Genomic DNA, 26,108 nt, shown 5'->3' with positions numbered 1-26,108 from the left:
AGTCCAATCGACAGTCTTCCGAGCGGACTGTAAACAATGAACCCGCTCCAAAACTTGGGAAAACGCAACAGTCGGCTGGCAAGTGTATTTCGGGATGCGCATGGAATAATTTTCATCGGCTACCTTTAAAAAGGAAGGACCATCAACAGCAAATATTACATAGCATTATTGGACCCATTGAAGGACGAAATCGACGAAAAACGGCCGCATTTGAAGAAAAAGAAAGTGCTGCTTCACCAAGACAATGCACAGTGTCACAAGTCAGTGAAAACAATGGTAAAAATTAATTGAATGAATTGGGCTTCGAATTGCTTCCTCATTCACCGCATTCTCAGATGTCAAAAGAATGCTCGCTAGGAACAAATTTTCGTCGAATGAAGAGGTGATCGCCGAAACTGAGGGCTATTTTAAAGAAACGGACAAATTGTACTACAAAAATGGTATCGAAAAGTTGGAGCGTCTCTATAATCAGTATATCACCCTTGAAGGGAATTATGTTGAATAACAAAAACTAATTTTGCCAAAAAAAATGTGTTTTATTATGGTAGGCCGGGGACTTTTGAATTGACCTGTTAAGTGACATGCCACTATTAAAATTATGAGGTACTTATTACTTAATGATTTTAGAACAAAGCCGAGGATATTTAAATTCGAAAATCTGCACAAAAAATATGAATCTTTTGGTGGTGCCATAATAAGGGTATCAACAAATTTGTTTGTAAACTATTGAAAATATCATCAGTGCATGAAAAGATTCATATGATCAAGAAAAAAAAGTTATATATTGCAAAACAAAATTTTAGTGCAATACAATAATTGATATCAATAAGTACATTATTTTAAGTTTCAAGTATGCACATGAAATATACAAAATCATACAATATAATTAACTGAAAGTTTGTATTTAATATTAATTTGAAGATTGTATTAAATTTGATAATAAATTCAATAGAAAATAAATCATATATTATAATGATATAAGGAATATTATATAAATGTTATTTTCCAACTATATTATAAGCATATTCGATTTGGGTACTAGGGTGCGTAAATAGATACATTATATACGGAAATAATAACACACTATAATACTGGAAAAGAGTGTATGTTAATCAACAGAATGAAATTTATATATCAGTATAAAAAAACCGAAATGAGTACAATTAAGATATGTTTTTATCAATCTTAATAGATCTTGTGTAGTTAATCACTGCAAAATCGCAAAACCGCTAAGAATTCCAAATAATATTACGAAATTAAATATTAAATAAGTAACCTTTAAAAAGATTTAGTGAAAGTGATACTATAGTTTTGAATAATCAGGGTCACATAAAAAGTTATTGTAGCTGGTATTAGACCAAACGCGATAGAAATAATGCAATAGTGAATATGGTTAGTACCATAAATATTTGGTATTAGCATTTAATAGCTCCTAGTTGATTTACTTCCTCGTATATTTGATATTATATAAATATATTGTTAAAATATTTAAAGGTATTTCACCTTAATTGTGTAATATAACAGGTCAACTGAAAAGTCTCAGGTCTGACACATAGATGGCGCTACTAAAATTAAATCCATATGTTTTTAGTTAGCCCTAACCCTCGACAGATGCGTGTATAAATTTGACAGCTGTCGGATCATCAGCTTGTGAATTATAGCATTTTGAGTCAAGCAACTTCTGTTATTGTGAAAAAATGGATAAAACGGAATTTTGCGTGTTGATAAAATATTGCTTTTTGAAAGGAAAAAATACAATTGAAGCAAAAGCTTTTTTTCCGGACACTGCCGCAGGAAAATCAACCATCAAGTATTGGTATCTTCAGTTTAGACGTGGTGAAATGAGCACCGAATACGGTGAATGCAGTGGATGCCCAAAAGAGGCTGTTACCGACGAAAACATTAAAAAAATCAACAATATGATCTTGTATGACCGTAAGTTAAAATTGAATGAAATGGCAGTCACTTTAAAGATATCAACTGAACGTATATATAATATTTAGGTATGAGAAAGCTCTGTGCAAAGTGGGTGCCGCGCAAGCTCACTTTTGACCAAAAACAACGACGAGTTGATGATTCGGAGCAGTGTTTGAAGATGATCAAGTATAATAAATCCGAGTTTTTGCGTCGATATATGACAATAGATGAAACATGGCTCCATCTTTTAACTCCGAAGTCCAATCGACAATCATCCGAGTGGCGTGCACACGATGAACCCGCTCCAAAGTGTGGGAAAACGCAACAGTCGACTGGCAAGATTATGGCATCTGTATTTTGGTATGCGCAAGGAATAATTTTCATTGATTTCCTTGAAAAAAGAAGGACCATCAACAGCGACTATTATATAGTGTTATTGGACCGTTTTAAGGACGAAATCTTCGGGAAAATCTCCTTGGGTTTCGAATTGCTTCCTCATCCACCGTATTCTCCAGATCTGGTCCCCAGTGAGTATTTCCTGTTCTCAGATCTCAAAAGAATGCTCACTGGGATGAAATTTTCGTCGAATGAAGAGGTGATCACCGAAACTGAGGCCTAGTTTGAAACAAAGGATAAATCGTACTACAAAAATGGTATCGAGAAGTTGGAGGGTCGCTATAATCAGTATATCACCCTTGAAGGGAATTATATTGGCTAAAAAAACCAATTTTGCCAAAATATGTGTTTTATTAAAAATGTATTTTATTGTGAAAAATTTAATTTGAGAAATTTAAAAATATAGCAAGCTGTATAAATAATAGCCGTCATAATCGCTAATAATAAAAAAGCACATTTGGGTGTCACTTTTTCCCTAAAATTTCAAAAGAAAGAACAGATCATACGAGAAATATATTTGTTATTTTAATTTATTATTGCTTTATTGCAAACATAAGCATATAATACAATATCAAAATTATAAAGTAGGTCAAGTTTAGAAAAGGATGCAGATTTGACATGCGGAAGTCAAAAAAGGACAGACGCCAAATTGCTACAGAAGATCGATGAAAAGTCCTGGGAATGTCAAGGTGACCCTTCTCAAAATATTTAAGTGTAAACAGACTTTGTTACCGATACATTTTAAACAAATTTATATTATGTAACATAACTGTACAAATATTTAGCATGTAACTATATTATGTAATTTACCAGAATCTTTTAATTATTACACAAATTTTATTACTTCAATTTATTCTAATATGTATTTAGTTATTCGTGTTTTAGTTAAAATTAACAGCTAAAGCAAAATCATGATAAAATAATGATTATGATCCTATAAAAGGCAAATAATATAAATAAAGAAGTTAACTCTATTGTTTGTATAGTTCGCCAAGAGAAAAAAATAAAAAATTTAGACGGCAAAATGCTATTTATAAGTTAACATTGACTGATAGACGGATTGAATTGAATTTATAACTTGTCAAATACAATTACTTGGAAAAAAAAACAAAAGAACGTATAAAAAGTATGGAAACAATAAATCCAAAAGTTTTTTAATACAAAGGCGGATACAAGTTTATAGACATTTTAACATTTTATTTTTTTCAGATAGAAGATTTGATATAAAATAAAATGATTTAATAAGTAATAGTGATAGGTAATAAAATATTATTGAAGTAATAAATAATTTGAAATTTAATTTAATTTAAATAATATTATTCGAAGATATCTGAAAATATATTCATGATAAAGCCGTTATTAAGGTTTTATTATTTTTTTATATTTTTATTATTTGCTATATTCAGTGTATTACAAATACATTAAATTAATTTTTTCTGTTTAAATTAAAAGCGCTACTAAAATCCATGAAATATTGTTAGAAGTTAAAAAAAATAGTTTAGAGCATCAGATATCTTGATATCCTTATTATAGAAAAACAAAATTATAGAATGACAAAAAATAATTTCGTTTTTCCTATTTAAATTAACAGTGCTACTAATATCTATCAAATGCCCAATCAAATAAGAAAGAAATAAGAAAAATACTTTCGAATATCAGATATATTGATATCGATGTAAAACGTTAAAAGAGAAGGATCACATTGGGAATGGAATAAAAAAGGGTTTTTATACCAGAAAAAACTTTAGTTATTTTATGTGACCTCTCGGACTAAAACAGATGAAAATAGAAGGGAAAAATAACTGTAGATGGATATAATATTTACCATTAAAAGCTTAACAATATTTTTGACTAAAATTATGTTTGTAAATGGGTGAAAGTTTATATAGATAAAATGCACAGTATCATAAAAAATAACATTAATTACTAACATTAATTACTAGATTTTGTCGAAATTAATGTTAACAAAATTAAAAAATTTTCATACTATTTAAACAAAGTATTAACTTAAACTAATTTCAAAATATATAAATAGTTTATCTCAGGTGTCTCATATATTAGTTTCTCAGACAAATTAGAAATATTTTATTATTTCTTATGCATTATATTTGTTCATAAATCTAGCTCAATGAGAAATTAATTGCAATTGCACGACACTAAAAGTTATGTGATTATTTCAATATATTTTTATCTAAAGAATTACCACTGATAATATATTTAAACTATTATTCTAAAATTGTAGCGAATGTCTTCTTCATATTATCAAGGAAACTTATTTTCACATTTTTCACAAAACCTCAGAACTTTTAAACAAAAAGATAGAGTTAAAAATATCTGGTAACTACCATAGTTCTTCAAAATTAAAAACTTTAACCTAATGCAATTTTGTATAGTATAGATTAATATATCATATTATTTATTAATAATATATTATTTATGTAAACATCAATTAATACTGATTTTGGCAAAGCTATGTTTTATTCTTATATTGACTTCCTAGTTTTTGTATATTTAAGCTACATTTTAATTTATATTCAAAATCGTTAGTTAAGATTAAGAAGTTAGATAATATTTATTATATCTTCATAATATAAGAAGCATTATTTATTATGTTTGAATTTATACAATTTAAACAAACTTACAGAAGTGAATTACCAACTAAAATTTAGAATTACTGTTTTAAAATAATAATAAACATATTGTCAATCTGTTATTTCTATCCTTCATATATCTATTTCACTTATGGATTTCTATTAAATAGATTAAAAACTTACTGTCAAATTCACGTCACTCTTACACACAAACTATCACTAAACCAAGTTCACAAAAATATACTTAATAGCAGTGAAATGTCCCCGCAATTGTCGATATTAGGACCGTGGGGCTCACAACCGATGACTAACAGTAACGATACCGACTACGCCAGTCTTCCTGCTAGCAATGAGAGAAGTTTTACAAAGCGGAGAGCGCGCCCAGGAAACTCAAAAGTGACCGGCAATCCAACGACGGCCTCTCTGATCAAAATTACCAGTCGCGAGAAAAGAGAGGATGTCAAAATAAATGCGAAAATTATCTTATTACGGGTTTAATCCACCAAATAAATAGTTTGGCCACATAAAAATCGTCAGAGGGATAGCGTCAAACAACATTACAAAACAACGTTCAACACAAAACTAATTCTTTAAATTATTTTTAAAAAATGTTGTTAATTCAAACTTTGAGAACTTAATTATATAGGTAATATGAAGGGATCCAGCAGTTTTGCAATGAGACGCTGTCTGAGATATAATTGTAACTGTAATAAATTGTGTTTGCACTGCTAAAATCAACTGAATATATCGCAAATATTTACACGAAGTCTAAGTCAAATAAAATTAAAATTGTTTAATAAAAGGTCCTTTAACTGTCTATTCCATATTGACCTAAATAATTATGTGTGAAATATTTTAACAATGATACGAATTAATTTTGATTTTATTAAATATATGTTTTATTTAAGTAATACATCTAATGTTATATTAAAAATGTTTTTTTAAGTATTTTTAGGTATTTGGCGTATTAAATTTGGTTACCTTTTATTGTTTATTTATTTGGTTTATCGGTTTTTACAGTTTTTTTGTTTGAAAATGTAATTAAATTGTCTTTTTGTATTTATGAAAGAAACGAACTTAAGCCTTGACAAAACATACTACAAGTGTACGTTAGTTATATGACCTCTTAGAATATCAGAATGTACATACAATATACAAAGTGATGAACAGTATATATTCATTATCAATATATAATCGTAGCTCACGAAGAACTTTAAATTATCTATAAGTGATTACCATTAAAATGTATGCAGCGATCTGTCAATACTAACCTTTTCTTCATAACACTCGTATATTTATAACGTTATAAATACTTCACACATTTCATAATTATCAAACCAAACGGCTCTACACTGCAAATTACATCGCGAAAAATGCTCGAAGCTTCAACATTTGTGGCACAAATACGCCACCATATTATCGACGTTGATGTTCAGTCAAAAAATGTGTAGTCATTATATTGAATACTCATTTGTATAATTTTCATAAATTATTTTTCCACAATTGATACGAAACTTTTCCAATCTCTCCGTACTCTCTCCAGTCGCAGAATGCCTTTAAAATAATTTCTTGATCTTTTCTACTCTCACTTGATCGATTACAGTACATGTGTAACTTTATTCTACATGAATTCAACGGATGAAGAGAAACGCTTCTAAAGCATTCGAGAATTAATTTATGAATCAATTGTTAGTGTTAGCTTTGGGCCTTCTAATATTTGTTACTACTGGTAACAACGTTTTAGAGATGGTGATTTCGATTTTAGTGGCGCATTAGACAGCCTCGAATGTTTGAACTTGTGGCCGAGCTAATAATCACTCTAACTATTACAGTAGGTGGCCAAATTATTAGGACAGTACTCGTGTTTATGTAATTTATAGTATATTTTATTCACATGGGGTTACATAGGTGAGGGGGTTAAATATCTGATCTAACACTAGTCATGGTGTGGTCTTTTATCTCGGTCTAAAGGTAAAGCACGTCTATATATTGTAAAAGAGATAATGAAACAAGCGCAATACAAGCGATCACTAAAAACTTGGTTACTATGGTCGATCAATAACAGGTCAATTGAAAAGTCTCCGGCCTGACACATAGATAGCGCTACTAGAATTAAATCCATATGTTTTTATTTAGCCCTAACCCTCAAGAGATGCGTATATAAATCTGAGAGCAGTTATGAAAAAAACTGAATAAAAAGGAATTTCTCGTCTTAATGAAATGTTGCTTTTTGAAGGGAAAAAATATAGTTGAAGCAAAATACAAATACAAAATATAGTTCCGGACACTGCTCTAGGAAAATCAACCATCAAGGATTGCTATGCTAAGTTTAGACGTGGTGAAATGAGCACCGAAGGCGGTGAACGCAATGGACGCCCAAAAGAGGCTTTTACGAATAAAAACACTAAAATAATCCCCATAATAATTTTGAATGACCGTAAATTGAAATTGAATGAAATAGCAGACACTCTAAAGATATCATCTGAATGTCTACATCATATCATTCACGAATATTTGGGTAAGAGAAAGCTCTATGCAAAGTGGGTGCCTTTTGTGAGCTCACTTTTGACCAAAAACAACGATGAATTGATGATTCGGAGCAGATTTTGAAGATGATCAAGCGTAATAAACCCGATATTTGGCATCGATATGTGACAATTTATGAAACATGGCTCCATCATTTCACTTCGAAGTCCAATCGACAGTCATCGGAGTGGACTACACACGATGAACCCGCTCCAAACCATGGGAAACGCAAGAGTCGGCTGGCAAGATTATGGCGTCTGTATTTTGAAATGCGCATGGAATAATTTTCATTGACTACCTTGAAAAAGGAAGGACCATCAACAGCCACTATTACATATCGTTATTGGATCTTTTGAAGAACGAAATCGGCGAAAAACGGCCGCATTTGAAGAAAAGGAAAGTGTTGCTTCACCAAAACAATGCACCGAGTCACAAATCAGTGAAAACGATGGCAAAAATCCATGAATTGGGCTTCGAATTGCTTCCTCATTCACCGTATTCTCCAGAACTGACCCCCAGCGACTATTTCCTATTTTCAAGTCTCAAAAGAATGGTCGCTGGGAAGAAATTTTCGTCGAATGATGAGGTGATCGCAGAAATTGAGGCCTATTTCGAAGCAAAAGTCAAATCATAGAAGCTCTTTATACAGCAAAGGGTGACATTACTAAATATTAAAATCCAGTAAGTAAAACTAAAAAATTAAATAATCTCAATATTATCACTAGTAATTTGTCCAGCCACTGTATATCTAAGCGTTTGCATCAAAAAGAGAAAATTCAAATATTTAGTAGGTGGGAACCATGACAACAAAGGAAGGCTCCAACTTGATTGGTGCATTGGTCAAGGCAGCAGGAGGGTCCTCCTAGTCGCGAGTTCAAATCTTGCTGAAGCATAGTTATATTTTTATATTTTTGACCGTTTATAATTGTGATTGTCCATCATCCCAAAGGACGCCAGTCACTAGGCTGGGTAAGATGGGAAGTCTTCAAAGGAGGGGATTGGCACAGAGTCACTAGCCACTTGATAGGATTAATGCCGTGAAGGCCGCGGTTCCGAACCCACATTAAGCAGCCAAGTTGATCGAATCCAGATAAACCCTAGAGTTGGATAAAAAGAGGCCCCAAAATATTAAAAAAAAGACTCTTGGTGAAAAAATGTGCATGATTATGAAATATATGTTTTTACGAGGATTCTAAACGAAAAAAATCGTTGCAAATCTCTACTAAAATAAATAAATAATTTCTAATGTTGTATATGTTCAGATATGGATAACATATAGATAAATATAATTTTTTAAAAAGACATGCACAACTACTAGAATTTAAATAAATATATCTTATAATTAAATTCGATTAAATTAATTTTATATATTTTTACAGTATGTTGTATATTTTAAGTAAATATAGTTTATACTTAAAATGTTTCAGTCAACTAGGATTTACGAGTAATTTTTTACAGAGGTTACAATAATAAATCACATACCTTGTAGCTTAGCTAGGACTATTTACACACAAGTAGCTATTTCCAAGTGTTTGCAACAACTAGAACAAACTTAAAAAATGCCGCTCATATGTAGAGTCGTTACAGTTAGTAACCAGGCTGGGAAAGACCGGAAGTTTTCAAAGGAGGGGATTGCCTCAAATTAGTCACTAGTCAATTGAATTAAAGCCAAGGATCGTGATTCAGAGCTTACGTAAAGCAGTAGAGTAGACCGAGTCCAGTTAGCGAAAAACAGGCCTCAAATTATTTAAAAAAAGCACTCTTGGTGAAAAACTATGACGGATTATAAAACATATATTTGTAGGAGGATCTTAAACGTAAAAAGTTGAAAATCTCTATAAAAATAAGTAAATAATTTATTATACTGACATAATGTTGTATTATGTTTATATATAAATTTACATACAGATAAAAATAATTTTTAAAAAACATGCAAACCTACTATAATTAAAAAATATATATAATATTAATAAAAAGTAAAAAAATAATTTAATTACTTTACTCTTCCGGTCTTAACCACCCTGGTTACTGGCGTGACTGGGGCGGTTATTCCTTTTCGGACTGTTGCCTATAAAGACATTTAACATAAATTACATCCTTGCCCTAGCAGAACTCGAACCCGCGACTATCCCAACAATAGGAGGACCGTCCTGTCGCCTTTACCACTGCGCCAACCTAGCCGGCTTTATAGTTATTGTTGCAGTTTTTTATTTTAGGTAATATATATTTATGTTCTTACATAATGTTCTTACATTACTTACAGCAATGTGCCTAAATAGGTTGATTGCTTTGAGGCTTCCAAATTACATTCGAAGCAGCATTCGTATGTTAACTGAGAGAGGGCAAGAGGTCATAGAAAACAATGGACTATATTTTGAATATTAAATCCGCTATTACCTACGTTTTATATTGTTGTATATGAAAAATATTTCTCAAATATCCATACAAAATAACTCCCGAGGGAATCGACTTATCCAACATATTTTTTGCTATAAGCAACATCACCATCTCTTAAAGAGACGAAGCGACTCTCATTTCTGTTTTAGTTCTTTTCTTTTTACAATTCGTTAGAATTCAACACAGACCGCCCTTTATTTTTGTGTGATATGTGGTCAGAACAGTTGACGGTAAATATAGTCACTGGCATCAGATTTATGGTACCAGTAACAGATGTTTAGTGACAAAAATACAAAGGGTCAATATAAATAAATTATAGTCATCCTCCTACATAATAGCGATCAGCTATCCGTTGTAAGAGTTGTAAGAATACACTGTAGCAGATAAAAATGGGTGATTAGGTCGCACCCAATTTATTTACCAGACATAGTGCCTTCTGAGATTTCGACTTGTTCAGATAAACGAAGCATGGCTTGCATCACGCACTCAATCATCTAGGCAAAATTCGCGAAACATAAAAACACCAGTAGAAAATATTTGATTTTGGTGTTCTAAATACGGTAAACACTACACATATATATGTTACATATGGCTTTCTTTTTTCTCTCACCAATTTATTAAAAAAAAACATAATGAATTTGGACAAGGTTGTAACTTGATTATATACAGAATAGTAGCTACGACTACTTTAACTATTGTGAATTCTGAAAACATTGCTGCAGTGATGAAGATAACAGCATAAGTCTGAATTACCGTTGCCTTGGATATTATCCAAAGTAAAGACGAGATTTCTATTTTTATAACATATATTCTGATATAGGCCTATATATTAGAAAAATTATTACTAGCAACTAAATATTGAAGCCCATATAAGGGTAAAGAACAACGAGCAATACATCTAACACATGGGCTGATCCAGGATTAACAGGCATTTTTCTGTTCAAAATTGGCTTTATTCATCATCGTAATCTTCGTTAAGAGCCAGAAAATCATTCCAGCACTACTCTGACATTTTTGTAGAATGATTTATCTTTTGCCTCAAGATAGGCCTGCCACCAGTTACTGTCCACTCTGATGAATATCGTTTTGATTCCGGAATGATAGATCAATATTTCATCCATTGTCACATATCGACGCAAAAATTCCGGTTTCTTACGTTTAAACATGGACAAACACTGCTCAGAATCATCAAAACGTTCTTGTTTTTGGTCAACAGTTTGCTCACACGTGACACCCATTTTGAACAGAGCTTTCTCATAGTCAAAGGATTATGCAATATAAAACCAACACATTCTTTTGACATCTTTGCGATATTCGCTACCTCATGCAACTTTACTTTTCGGTTATTCAAAACGATTTTTTTGATGTTTTCTGGTTTACCATCTCATTTGAAGGTTCACTGCGTTTTGCATCATCGGTGTTTTTACAACCACATTTGAAGTCAGCATATCAACGTTTTATAATTGTTTCTGATGGAGCGCAGTCCTTATAATACTTCTCAAGCTATTGCTTCGCTCGAACGGTATTTTTTCCCACCAAGAAGCAATGTAAAATTAAAACAAAAAATTGGTTTTGATCCAATGTTTTGAAAATAACAAAATTAATGTCACTCTTAGCACAATAACTCACAAACTTATGAGTAGATATCATAAAATGTTAACAGCTTTCTTTTGCAGGTTATTACTAACAGAAAAAGAGCTGACTGCAATAAAACTAACGTCATCTATGTGTGGCCGAGACTTTCCAGCCCGTGTGTTATTTTCTAATATTAAATTTCATTCTGATATAGTCCTTTTTAGATCGTTGAAAAATAACAAGTACGGATTAAATTGTGGCTTTTATTCTGATAGTAATATCAGAATCGGAATTGTTTTACAGTTTATGGAAATTTTACATAAAAAGAAAGGAGTATTTATTTTACAAAAAACAAATAAAAAAAAATTCAGCCATCATGAAACATGTATGGAAGAAGTGGTAAAAGAAGTTGCCATCGGCTCGTCACAAAGACGTAAGTTCCATTTGCCTTTCTGGGTATATCGAGGCCTAGCATCTGATAATAGACATACGTTTAAGATAAATTCTACTTTGATTAGTCACTAGTTAAACCCACGAGCAAAGTGTTGCTCCACAGGTCGGTGTTCGATGTGAGACCTATACACGTCGAACATCTGATATCATCTGACGTCAGGTAAAGCACAACAAAATCCTTCGGCAAATCTTGAGCGCCCCCTGGTTTATCAGCAATCCAAAGTCCGAAAGAATTCAAATAAACTCTGTATATCAAATTTCGTACATCCTCAGACAACTCCAAAAATTCCTTTATCAAATCCTTGTCAGAAACATTTCTTGGCTGCTAAAGTAAATTTTATACATCTTCCGAAAACAGAAATAAACAGTTATTCCAACAGCTGTTTTTTTCTTAAATAATATAGTTTTGATAACGTTGTTGATTTAATCCTAATTATAATAAAGATTAAAATATTTTAAAATACTTTTGCCACTTCGTTAATATATTAATACTTAATTAATAAATATATTTTTAAAATAATAGTTCGTCTGAAGGGACTATTTATAACATCTTGGTATTGTTAAGATAAATTTATATGAATTCATATAAGGTTAAAATTAGACATTAAAAATCGACTTTATTGTTGGTGCTTTCAACGAATATATAATGCAATTGGAAAATTTTATGGGTATTCCCATTTAAAATACTGGAAAAATTATTGACGTCTACTATACGTAATTAATTAACTATGACAAAATATTTGAGTTTTGTTCTGTGTTCCGATAAATTTAATTAATAAGTATGAAGAAAAATAGCGATTTTTATCCAAGGATACAATATGATGATTACCTCGTTAAACTACTTTAAAAAAATAACATTTTTTTCAATGTTCAAAAGAATTCATGAATTTGTTTTTGAAACGGTCTTGGAAATCTATTCTATTTTAGAATCCTCTCTCGGCTCAAGCCAGTCGTCGAAACAATTATTTAAATAACTTGATGTTTCTATTTTATTCAGTACTTGCATGTAATTTGATCAGTAATATCTATTGATGAAAATAGGAGGTATCAATATAGATAATTTAACCTAATAGTTCAATTCAATAATTTTGACATTTCTCTATATATAATAATAGTTTTCCCTTTAGAATTATTAAGTTATTCAGATTATAGAGACGCTAATCAACATTTAATTTTCGATAATAATTAAATTTGTTGTTTTAATCTGCTGTAGAAGCCTATAGAACACTTTTAAACTTATAGTTATGCTGTTCCGTCACATCGGAATTGTCCATTTCAGCTTAAATATTCAAATAACACATGACCAGTAAATGAATAAACTGTTTCCAGACATTTAAATTTGATGGGAAAGAACCTAGTGGGTTAATGGCTACCACCTGAATTTATATTAGATATCATTTCGAACTGTTTCAATATCACGAACTATTTCAATAGTTTTCTGGCTATGGCGTAATCTGATTAATGATGGAAAATGAATCCACCATAACATTCCCAAACGCAAGACGTCATGAGTTCTAAAGGGCCTTCCACATAGACACTGAAGCGGGTAACTTAAAGCCGTATAGTGTTGCCTAGTATAGTGTTGGGTAGACAGATAGTTTCTTACGAGCTTCTAAAACCGAATTAACCTGTTACTCCTATTTGACAACACTCCACAACATGTTGCAAAAGATATATAAAATATATTGTAGCATGTCATATAGGAAATTCTGCCGCGCCCAACATACTCACCCGACATAGCCTCTTCTGTTTACCACTCGTTCAAGTACATTATTTCGAAATGTTGAAGAAATCGCTAACCAAACCAGCAACGTTATTTCTAAAGTGTATTACCATGTTGGCAGAATGATTGGAACATATTTTTGTAGAAATATATTATACCAATTTTTCTTAATAAAAGCCTTTTTAAAAGTGAACATTTATCAGAGTATACGCAAGAGTCTAATATTAAACCGTCAATGTATCAATGTACATAAATGTATAATATATTTACTAGCACTAGTGGCCCTGTGGTGGAAATTCCAATAATGTTTCCCTCATAATAAAGTAGAATAACTAATTTAAAAATGATATGATACTGAAACTTATTTTCACAGTATTTTCAACAAAAGAACAGAAATGTATTTGATAAATAACATTAATTAAAATAATGAATGTATGTATATTAAAACACATTAAAATATATGCACGCTACCTCAAAAATCAACACTTACTAATATTTTTTAAACTAGGCCTCTTAACAAATTATCATAAGAAAAATTATTTTCAGAACTCTAACAAACTCAGAGCACCAAATATAAGTATACATGGTCTTACTACATTATTTACTTCTATGTTATAAACATAAGTATGGAATAATAAATGAAGCTATGTATGTTTTTATATTAAAACTGAGAATATATAAATAAAATTGAAAAATTGAAATTTGACTGAAATAGCAAGTATATTAAAACAATAAGAGACACAATTAGATAATTTATTTTTTACAATTTAGAAATGTTTATAAAGAAATGTATTTACAATCATTAAATTAACTATCGATTTTCCAAAAGTAAAGTCTATATAGTTAATAATGAAAATAATTAATACAAGGTTTAAAGAATAAAATGTCATATAGTTACATATCTTATTGCATAAATTATAATATAAAACGTTTTAATATTTATCAATGCTTTAAAAATTCATAATTTCTTCTGTTTGTTTCATGTGAGATCTATGCAAATTGTATAGTTAGTTTGAAATCTTGCATATTTTTATAACTTCGTTTATGTATTCATAAAGCCCTTATCTTTTAACCATTTTTCACACCTAAAATATATATTATTAAAAACAATAAGTACACCAGCCTGATTAAAGGAATAACTCCTTTACCTAAATTTTTAATAAAATTGCATTCTTCCTTGCTTATTTCTTTCAATCTTCGATGTTGCCCTAGCAGATAGCTCATTTTTAGTTCGTCTACTACGGCTTTCATTTATCTATTGCTTTCTAACTGGTCTTAGGTCTCATGAGTCCCAATTAAAATTCTATGAAACTATTTTACAACTGTTCTATGCAATATTCATTTTAACTCTTAATCCACAAATTAATGTATTTATTACCGCAATATTCGGTTAGTGCTTTTTCAAGAAATGTTTTTACTAATGAAACCTGATATTAATCAGAAGTCAATGCAACTAAAATTTACAGAAAAATCTCTTTCTTTTTCTTTGTTCCTTTTTCTTCACAAGACATTACCTTTGATCAATATTGTTATTTCGAAAATGTAAATACCTTGTAAGCAGGAAAACAGACTATTCTTGTTAATCTCGAATATTATTAATCTATATTGGAATGAAATTTTCACGTGTCGGGTATTTCTTTCACAGCGATATATACCTTTCGATAAAATGGGCACATTCATTTGTTTTCTCCGCAAAAAATGCAAAATTTAGCTTTGATAATTACGTACTTACTTAAACAATAGGGGAATAACCGAGTAAGTAACACAAAATATTAAAAAACACTGCTTAAAATTAACTAACTTAATTTATAATATTGTTAATCACTACATTTTCCATTTTAATATAGTTCTAAATGTAAAAAAAAACTTTCACTTGATTTTAATGAACAGTATATTTTATTGAATTTTATTTTCTCCTTGACGTGGGTGTTTTTAATTTTATTGAAAAGTCTCCTTTTACCAACTGTGGGTTTATCTGGAATGGGCCTATAGTTTAACGTGGGCTCCGAACCACAGCATTAAGCCTACCGACTAGCGAGTGACCAACTTTAGGAATCATCCCAGAAGACATCCAGTCTTACCCAGTTCGCGTGACGTGACTGGGATCATTTTCCTTGTCGAATTTTACACTCTTACCTAAAACATTTACAAATTTTAAACAACCACAAACATAAATTTACGACCATGCCCCAGCAGGATTCGAACCCGCGGCTATTGCAACAGTAGGAGGACCGTCCCATCGCCTTTACCACTGCGCCACCAAGCTAAGTTCAGTTACATCACATAAATATTTCACATGCCATGAAAATTAATACATTACTTATATTATTTTTTAGTTTGACTACAAAAATAAACAAATAGTCTCAGAAATTATGTTTAAAAAATAATTGAAGAATGTTAGCACTTTAACACCTCTATAAAACTAAACATTAACATAAAAACCGATGTTTTAATAACAGTATGAGACATAGCAACGTAGAGAAAAGAAGAATTTCAGGTAAATTAATCTTTTTACATTTTATCTCTTTCATTTTCTCGGACAGCACCCGGAGCATCTAGCTAGCGGCAGGGGTTGCGTTTACTAGTGCGCATCATACTTGTACAGGTAAATATAGTCAATTTTAAAATTAATTCAGAATGGAGTTTTTTAATGACCTTTGACAGACTTAGCAAAATTTTTATAATTACTTATAATATGCCAGATGCTACTTTTCATTTATAAAAAAAGAAAATTTCAAATTATTTCAGTATATCTGTAATTTTTATATATTATTTAAATATAAAAATACCTAAAATTAATATGACGATGCGCACTTGTAAAGCAACCCCTGCCGCCAGCCAGATGGGCAAAGAGATGATATGTCGAAAGATCAACTTACCTGAAATTCTCTTCCAAAAACGTTGCTAGCTCTTAGGCTATAAATCGTAAAATCACATTGCTTTCACGTATTTCAATATAATTTTTGTTCTCGTCATTATATTATTTTAACAAATAATGAATTTGAACAAGGTCGTAAATTAATTATACACCACAGAATAACTTCTTTAACTATTGTGAACCCTGAAAATATTTCTGCAGTGTTGAAGAAGGCAAATGAATTTACGATACCTTGGATACTATCTAAACTAAGGATTGATTGATAAGTAAGATCAGTATTGCACGAAGATTTACCAAATGTAAAAAAACCGTAAATCGGTTTGTACGGGGCATACTCTGATAAGGCCCACAAATTGTTTGAAAAATTGTTAATGGTATATGGCTGATGTATATTGTAAAATACAGCGGGCAATGCAGAAATGTATATAAGCAATATTTACAACAATATTTTTTAATTATAAAGGCGAAATGATAAAACTGCTTGCCAGTGTTATATCAAATACCAAGAAAATATTATTATCGCAATGATATTGCATTATCCAGTATAGCAGCACAAATAATAATACAAAAACCTATTCAAAAACTATTATTATTTATTACGTATTAATACGTTTTACCCAGCCTGGTTTTTTTTAAGTATTTTCAAGCACGATTAGAAAATCATTAAGAGTATTTCAACCTTTAATGCTTACATTTCCCTTCGGAGGACGTATTTTATATTTTATTCATACCTTTATGTTTATTTTATGTCATTATATATAATTATAATATCATTCAAATTACACAAGTTATTTTATATTATTTTCTAATACTAAATTACATTCTAATAGTCATTTTAGGTCGTTAAAAATAACAAGTACCGATTAAATTGTGGCTTTCTCTTATGACGGAAATATCAGAAGAATTGCTTTTTTATTTATCGATATTTTATTTATACGACTTAAGAGATATATGTTAAATCTAGACAAGAATTAACACATTGCTCAATAAATATCCGGCCTTACTAATAAAAACACATTTTACTCATTCAACAGAAATACATTATTTTCAACTGAATTATTTAAAAAAATATATATTTTTCGTTTCATTTATAACTATCAATAATTTTAATTCAGATTGGTGGTAGTGAATCTGGCTTTTATAAATTATCGCATACTGATGTAAAAAATATTTTTATTTCAATGGAATAGCTTCAAATAACGCTCTAAATTGTCCATGCGAAAACATGGAATTAACCCCCATCCTAAATCATCATGGAATATGGAAGGTGTGTATACAAAATGTCATTATAAATATAAAGATTCGATCAAATGTGTTTGAGACATGAAAATCTTCGGTCAAATATCTCTGGGAATCTATGGAGTTTATAAAACTCTCTATCACATTATTCATCGTCCATTATTTACCGGATATTGATATTTCCGACTACCACTTATTCCCGTCGTCCTTGACTCAACACATGGCTTAGTCAGTTTATGCAACGAAGTTACAAGTAAACACCCAAAAGTGATTTGTTCATCTGCATCATGAATTTCCCTGATCAAACAAACAATCTCCTGTTTGGAAATATGTCCTGTTTTGAAAAAGTTGTTAAATCCCGCTTGGTTGGCACGAGAGGACGGTCCTTCCACTGTTTCAATTGTCACGGATTCGAATCCTGCTGGGACATGGTTGTAAATATATATCTCAGATTACTTATCTATATATTAGTCGGCTTATCGAATATTTTGGAGGGAATTTTGGAAAACCTAGAGACGTGAAATTTAGCACACTTAAAGATTATACTAAGGAAGAAACTTTAGGTAATATGCGCTACAAATAAACGAATGTCAACATTTTAGGCTTTAGTCAAAGCGTTGCCAGCTCCAACTCTTATGCGGGAGATTATTCGTCGTTTCTAAAGTACGGGTATCAACAACGGGCTGGTAATGTTCAAAGCCAAATTCGGGCAACATTGTACCTCAAAATGCCAGCAGGCAATTTTGAGTGAGAAGACAAATTTCTACATTTTACACGATAGTAAAATAGAAAGTGAGTGTGTTAAAACATTACTAAACGAAATTATTTAATTCCGTACAGTATTATTTAAGATCAAACAATCAGAAAAATTAATTAACGTGTTAATAAACAACAAATAACGAGAATAACAGAAATGATCTGTCCTCTTTGTTTACAAGATATTTAGAATTCTGAAATCAGCTTTTGATTTAGTTCGATGTCTGGTGAAAAGAGAACAGCTAAGAAACATTTTTCTTGCTCGAGAACTAATAGTAATTGATATGGTTCTGGAGAAGCATTGTACTAAAAGCTATTTTAAAGGTTATTAAATTTTTTCCACAAATATTTGTCGTATTAACTTCTAATTCGTTTCAGGTTTATCCAACAAATGTATTTCTTAACGAATGTTGCACGTAATAAATATGTAAAGTTAGTGTGCATTAAGAGTTAAAATGAATGTTGCAAAGAATATTAGCAATAATAAAATAGTTTCATAGAAACTTAATTTATCTTTTGTTGAAGTGTTGCTAGTTCCTACGTTGGACATAAGACGAAGAAGAAGAAAGAAGAACGAAAGATAAGCTATCTGCAAGGATGAGATCGAAGAGAGAAAATATGAGCAAATAACGATGCAGTTTTATTTAAGAATTGTCTTAAAGCCTGAGTATGTGAAGCTTGAATATTTATTATGGATTGAGAAAATGGATAAAAGATGAAGGCTATATGAATACATAAATGAAATACTTAAATAGCAATAGCTAAAATGAAACCAACTACATAATTTGCATATATAAAAGACATGGGACAAATAGAAGAAATTATGAATTTAATAAACATTTTAAAGCATCAATAAATATTAAAGTGTTTAAGGATTAATGTAATACAATATGTAACTATATAACTTTGAACATTGTATCAATTATTTTAATTAACATTAACATTTTAAATATTTATTACTTTAATTAATGTTATACATTAAGTAAATATCTGACCTTTTATTGAATATACTGACAAGTTTCAGTGACATGTCACTTTTAAATGATTCACTTTACTCTGTTATTCGAAGACAATGTCATTAATAATTGTGAATGTCCATGAGGCAATAGTACAAAATCGGACAAGGAAAAACATCCCAGTCACGCCAGTAACCAGGCTATGACCGAATATCTTCCGGGATGCTCTCCAAGTTAGTCACTCGCCAAGCCTAATGCCAAGGACCGTAAGGTTGAGTCCAATTAAAGCCTAATTGGTAAAAAACGTTTATTTTACTTTATAAATTCATTTTATTTTATGGAAAGAAGTGACAACTTGTTGAACGGCAGTATAATGCGACACTGAAAGCCCAACGACATGTATCCATCAAAACACATATCAAATCCCTATTTCTAGGTGTCTCCTTATTAAACCATTCAGTCTTACAATAAATAAATCAGTCGCGTGATATAACTATACATATACATATTTTGAGCTCTGATATACGACAAAATCTAATCTAAATAAAATAATTGAACAAAAGTGTTAACGAATATAATTTATTTTAACATTATAGTAAATCTAAAAACTAGAGTTAATTATACAGCCACAGTTCATGGGTTCGAGTTATAACCTCTTATCACTATTGTTTTCAAGAATTTCGCATACGTCTGATAACTGGACGACTTTGACTGGCTCATTCGTTAACGTGTTCAAATTAATACGACAGCATTGTGTCTGTTTTAAACTAGAATAAACTGAGAAAGAAAATATTGTATGATTCTGAAACGAATTTACAAATTGCGGCAGGTAATACATTAAATGTATTGCTGACGTATATAAAAAAATTTTTAAATAGACTGTATATCTATATGATATATGTGATGTATCTACGTCCTCGGTTTGAAGCCGATAAAGGCTGAAATAACAGACGGACACTATTGGTAGTTACATAAGAAACTACAAATATAGTTGATATTTTAATTTAAAACATAATAGCATTATACATTTTCATCTGCTAATTTTTCTCTAATAGTAAAGTAAAAACTCTCTAATGGTATAAAATAAAACAATCAAATTAACCCAACCTCGGCGCAAGAAATTTTTCGAAATTTATTGGTCATAAAACAGTCGTTGGTAAATCGTTCTTAATATCATATTGACAAGAAAGTAAACTCGATTTCGCAGACATAAAAAGTCTTATTTTTCATAAAATAACGTATAGACATTTTTGTGCAATAACTATTATGTTTTTTTTTCTGCTCGCTTCTTCAGCTATATTTTGCTTCATAAACTATAGTCTATCCAAAGTTGGTGTGAACATACGTCATTTAATATGGTCTATTTAATGTTTTTTTACTTACGCGTCATGGATATTTGTGACGTCGAAACATTGCAATATTGCCGCATCAACTCTGAGTTTTAGTTCAGTTTGGCTTTGACATATAACAAAATTCTAATCTAAATAAAATTATGAAACAAAAATGTTATCAAATATAATTTATTTTAACATTATAGTACATCAAAAATTACAGTTAATTATACAGCCACAATAGTTTATAGGTCAGAGTTATAACCTCTTATAACTATTGTTTTGAAGAATTTTGCATACGTTTGACAACCGGACGACTTTGACAGGCCGGTTCGGTTACATGTTCGAACTTTTCAGACAGCATTATATCTCTTTTTAATTAGAATAAAATGAGAAGGAACATATTATCTGATTCTAAAACGAATTTACAAATTGTGGCTGGCATTACATTGAACATTTTGATGATGTATATTCACAACAACTTTGGATATAGTATAGTAATTTTAACAAAAACCTTTTAAAATATGGTCTGATTCTATTCTATTTATCTTAGATTATGTGTTTTTTTGATAGCATTTTAATGAATTATTTTAATCTGTTTATGCTGGCTTGTTTGGCGCAGTAGTAAACGCGGCAGGACATTCCTCCTGCTGTTGCTATAGTCGAATCCTGTTGGGTCATGATTGTAAATTCATTTTTGTGATTGTTTAACATTTTTGATAGTCCTTAGGCAAGAATGCAAAAGCTGACAAGACAAATAATCCCAATCACGCCTGTAACCAGACCAGCTCTTTCTAGGATAATTTCTAAGATGGTCAGTTGCCAGGCGGTAGGCTTAATGCTGAGGACCGTGGTTCGGAGACCACGTTAAACTGTAGATCCAGTCCAGATAAACCCTAGTTGGTAAAAAGGAGACTTTAAAATATTTAAAAAAAACTGTTCATAACTTAATCGTGGTCGTTGCACTATTCTTCAGATCCAGCACACTTCATGTATTTTATATCTTCTTTAATTAGAACTTATGAAAAAATCATAGTGGCAAAGTTATCAGTATACCACACAAAATAATTTATGCTGAAATTATTTCCTTATAAATTTAATCATACCAGGGAATATAAAGTAGTACAAATACCCAAGATATCAAGAACATTTACTCTGAAGGAACGGAACCCTATGTTTTACTCAAAATGTTTTCAGTCGTCGGCTACTATTTCTTCTCATCGGTGTGACAGCAGACAGGAAAGGAAAAAGACAGTAGTTAAAATGAGCTATCTTCACCAAACACAGAATGAGGACGTCGAAGATTAAATATTTTAATATAGATTTTCATAGAATTTGTTGCTGTTTTGATATCAAAGATCAACAAGAACGTCAAAGATCAATTACGTTCCGAGGAAGCAAGATTTATGGAAAGCATTGTCCTTATACTTTAATGTGTTTAGAATATTTAGAAATTTTGATTTTTGAAGATTTTGATTGAATTAATTATTGAAAAAAGGGCAAGAAAAACAAGTCAAACTCCAGAATAGTTCGCAACAGCATTATTAGGTAATTCAGGACGAAGAAAAATTAAACCTTAAGTGAACTTGAGGAAGTCAAACTGTTATTGTCGGTCTTTAGATATACTATTTCAAAAGGTGTATTTATTAAATTGGTTTTAAATGCGGTACTAACTTTGCCGTATCAATCACAGTTTGCTTCTTCTAATTATTGCTTGTTTTGGTCAATAGAGCATAATTTACTTGCATTCAATCCAATGAAGAAGTACAAAAACACACCAAATATTGGATTACTTAGATTGCAAAATCAATTATTTTTTTATTAAGTATTTATTCAAAATAATCGATACAATATGTTTAGTTCAATGACTGCGCTGGGTGTTGCAGAACTTTCCTTTCGAGCTGCAACAGTACACTCTTCACAACTCTTGTAAAATGTACCGAGCTTTATCATGCAAGTTGATGATTTTGCCTCTGTTATACTTTATTGATCTTTTCTGCAACAATACGTGTCTCAATTTGTTCAAATAACGTCGTCATATATCTGCAGTAACAGTTTCATTCGGTTTTAGCAGTTCATAATATTCTACAATTTGCTTTAATCGAGACTTTATGGCCATGAATATTCCGATTCGGCGGCTACGTGGATGACTCTCTTGGGCTTTGAGAGGCTTTTTATCGAATAAATCAAGCAATTCATAGCAGATTTTAAATTAAACGTAATTCTCGGATTCTCGTTATCTTTTTGGAGTTATCAAAATTCATCTCAAAAAAACTATTTAAAATATTTTCTGGTGCCTTAACTTATTTCTAAAATAATACTCTCACATCAAATTCACTTTCTAATGACCCGATAATAAATCAATCAATGATTCCCTAATACGCTGTACCCAACAGTGTCATCTTTTATGGAACCAAAAACATTAGATATACTGTTACTACCTAATAATTTCTTTAACATTATTCCTTTTAATATTAGATAGTTATTAAGGTTATAAGACTCAATAAAAATCAAGAAAAACTGATTGGTAAATGATCTTTATAACGACATATAAACGAATGATAAGTAAATTATTTATAATAGCCATTATCAATAAATAATTTATAACAGTGTTACGACAATACATGCCTATATGGTTCATTTCTGCGGACGTATTAGTTAATCAGTTAAACTTTGGACATTTTTGCTAATAAAACGATGAAGATGTATAGCAACTAGCAACATTGTTTTTGAACGTTGCACTATGTAATCCGTTATCAGAACTATATTATAATCACAACAAACGTAATCAGTGTCGTACTAGTTAAACCACAATAACTTTTTATAAACATAATCTAATTCCATACGATAGTTAACGTAAAACTAGAAGATGCCAAGAAATATATGCATTTTAAATAAAAAATAAATAATAAATAATAAATTAAATAATAAATAATAATGTTGAATATAAAGTAATTTCAGTGTTTCCTGGTAGGTATCTAGTATTGTTAGTAAAACATATTCAATGAGACCACACTATAGCGCGTACATTGAACATTCTAGTTATAATCTCTAACATCATTTGTTTATTCAGGCAACTTAAACTCGCGACATATCTTTCTTGTTACCTTTGAAAATTGTGTGGGGTTGATGTGAGTGTTTAAGTGAACGTCAGTGTCGTTCTGGAAATATTGATGTTAAAGATCAACACACACACTAAACATCGATCACAAGAGTATTTTGAAACATTCCCATTAAAATTGTAAAAGAATATAAATGAAATTGATTTGTAAATGTAATTGAATGTAATTATTCATCATAAACTGCTCAAAATCATCACAATCACGACAACGCTAGTAGAACTCATAAAGTTTTGATTCATCCACCGTATAACTAGGACCTTGCCCCATCCGACCACTAATCATTCCGATTTCTGCAAAACTTTCCCATTGAGACTTAAATAAATCGTTTAGTTCAGTTTTTCGTGCAGAAACTCCAGAAGTTCTATAGTGACCGAAAAGAGTTTCTTTATCAACGATGTCAAAATTACTTTTAAATATTGCGCCATTTACAGCCGAAAAATAAATCGTGAGAATTCGGCTTGTAAATTGGAATGTTTGATTAAAAAAATAACTGAATGCATAAATTGAATAATGTCATTACATGATGTCTACCTTCTATTCATTACTATATTTATTTATTTCCCCTGCGGTTTTTTTATATTAAATAATTATATATTATATTAAAGTATAGTTACGAGAGGACCTTGGGACAGTGTTTGTATATGCTGCAGAAACCTAAATATTAATCTTTCTTTGGGGACCTTAGATTATCGAAATTTTGTTCATACTTTTAAGGTAGTTTGTGGTATTTAATAATTTTAGTTGTTTACGATTGATTTTACAAAAATATTATTGCTTCATAAAAAGTTATTATATTAAAATATACTGACTAAGTCTCCTTGTAGACGGTAGGTTTTTTACTATGGCTTCTAAAAGTCAACAATGAAAAGCTGAAGGAAATGATTTGTAAGGTAAGATAAGCAATAAGAGTTTATTCATTGAATCTCAAACTGAAGAATGTCGATATTTTAGGTTATTAATTGATATTCTGAGATTACTTTAGCAAACAGCTTTATTGATTTAATATGCCTAATCTCTAATTTCGAAGAGTCTATAACGAAAAAAAATTAATAATCTATAACAACAACGTGGTTTTTTTCCTGACTGACACTTTTTTCGCCCAAATGTATAAGAGCATTGCTTAATAAAAAGACAATTCCTAACTGCAATTTAAATTAGCATAGTCTATGTACATTGAATTGAAATATATCAGAATCATCAGACATTATTTCCCCATTAGAATCTTCAAATAGAATTAGAGATACGTATGAATATAATATAATTAATTTTTAAAGGAAGTAAATTGTGATATTTCAGTTGAAATGAAATGTTTATAGATATTTGTTGCCATTAAATTATAATATTTTTAACACAATCAATTAGTTTAGTATTTCTCAGTAGATTTTTTTTTGTAGATATTACATCTACAAGTTTTAGTACAATTCAATTACTCCAATATAACACAACCTTTCCAGCATATTCACATTTCAAATCATATTATTGGCCTAATAAAAAATTGTCCATATTTATTAAACGCCATTTGTCATTATTGGAAACTATTTTTGATGTTTTTTATCTTATTTAATATTCAAATGTCAAATAGCATTTATAATGTTACTATTATCTATATATATAAATAAAATTTATTTTTAACAAATCATATCACTACTTTACGTCATTACCCAATATAAAAAAGGTCTGTGAATAGCAAAAAGATTACCTTCTTGCGAATCTAATAAAAAAAATTATAGTTTACTAAAAATATTAAATTAACATATTAATAAAATACCAAAATTAGATTTTTTAAATGACCAGCAATCGAATGACCATGGAAATATTCGGCTATACTCATCAAACATGTTGAAAACTGAACAATTCAATGTCATAGGAAGAACATTCCTTTTAAATCCTACGAAATGTATTTAAATACGGAAAGTTGATACAACAAATAATTTTAGCTAATTTTAATAATTTTGTCTTATTATTATCTACCTCGTTCGTTCAAATAATCACGTAAACGTTAAATATAAAACTAATGACACAATAACACATATATATCCAATGGTATTTAGTTACAAAAATTTTTTTTTCAGTTTTTACATAATTACCAGTATAAATACTAGATATAGTCAGTATTTCAAAATAACAGTGAACTCACGTCATCACCATCTCGAGAAATATTTTATGAAAAAATATGTTGAATTCGCGAGTCAATATTATGGCAATTTACAAATTCGCTTTAAAATCAGACAATATTTTCGTTCTCACT

General features: G+C 30.2%; 1 protein-coding gene across 3 annotated transcripts in view; it reads right to left on the bottom strand.

Annotated features, from left to right (window-relative positions):
- LOC143191763 (organic cation transporter protein) overlaps nt 1-26,108 on the bottom strand; it is a 58,609-nt gene that overhangs the window by 28,483 nt on the left and 4,018 nt on the right. The window contains exon 1 of one of the 3 annotated variants that reach the window (XM_076397138.1): nt 5,088-5,255. The exons of the other annotated variants lie outside the window; for them this stretch is intronic. Within the exon in view, the coding sequence (XP_076253253.1) occupies nt 5,088 (1 nt within the window). The 5' untranslated portion in view covers nt 5,089-5,255. Of the gene's footprint in view, nt 1-5,087; nt 5,256-26,108 lie in introns of those variants that run through there. 3 annotated transcript variants of the gene reach the window in all.

Source organism: Rhynchophorus ferrugineus, unplaced genomic scaffold, assembly GCF_030347505.1.
Source record: "Rhynchophorus ferrugineus isolate W39M unplaced genomic scaffold, kcgeb_rfMv2 rfM2, whole genome shotgun sequence".
NCBI lineage: Eukaryota > Metazoa > Arthropoda > Insecta > Coleoptera > Curculionidae > Rhynchophorus > Rhynchophorus ferrugineus.
This window is presented reverse-complemented; position numbering and strand designations above follow the sequence as displayed.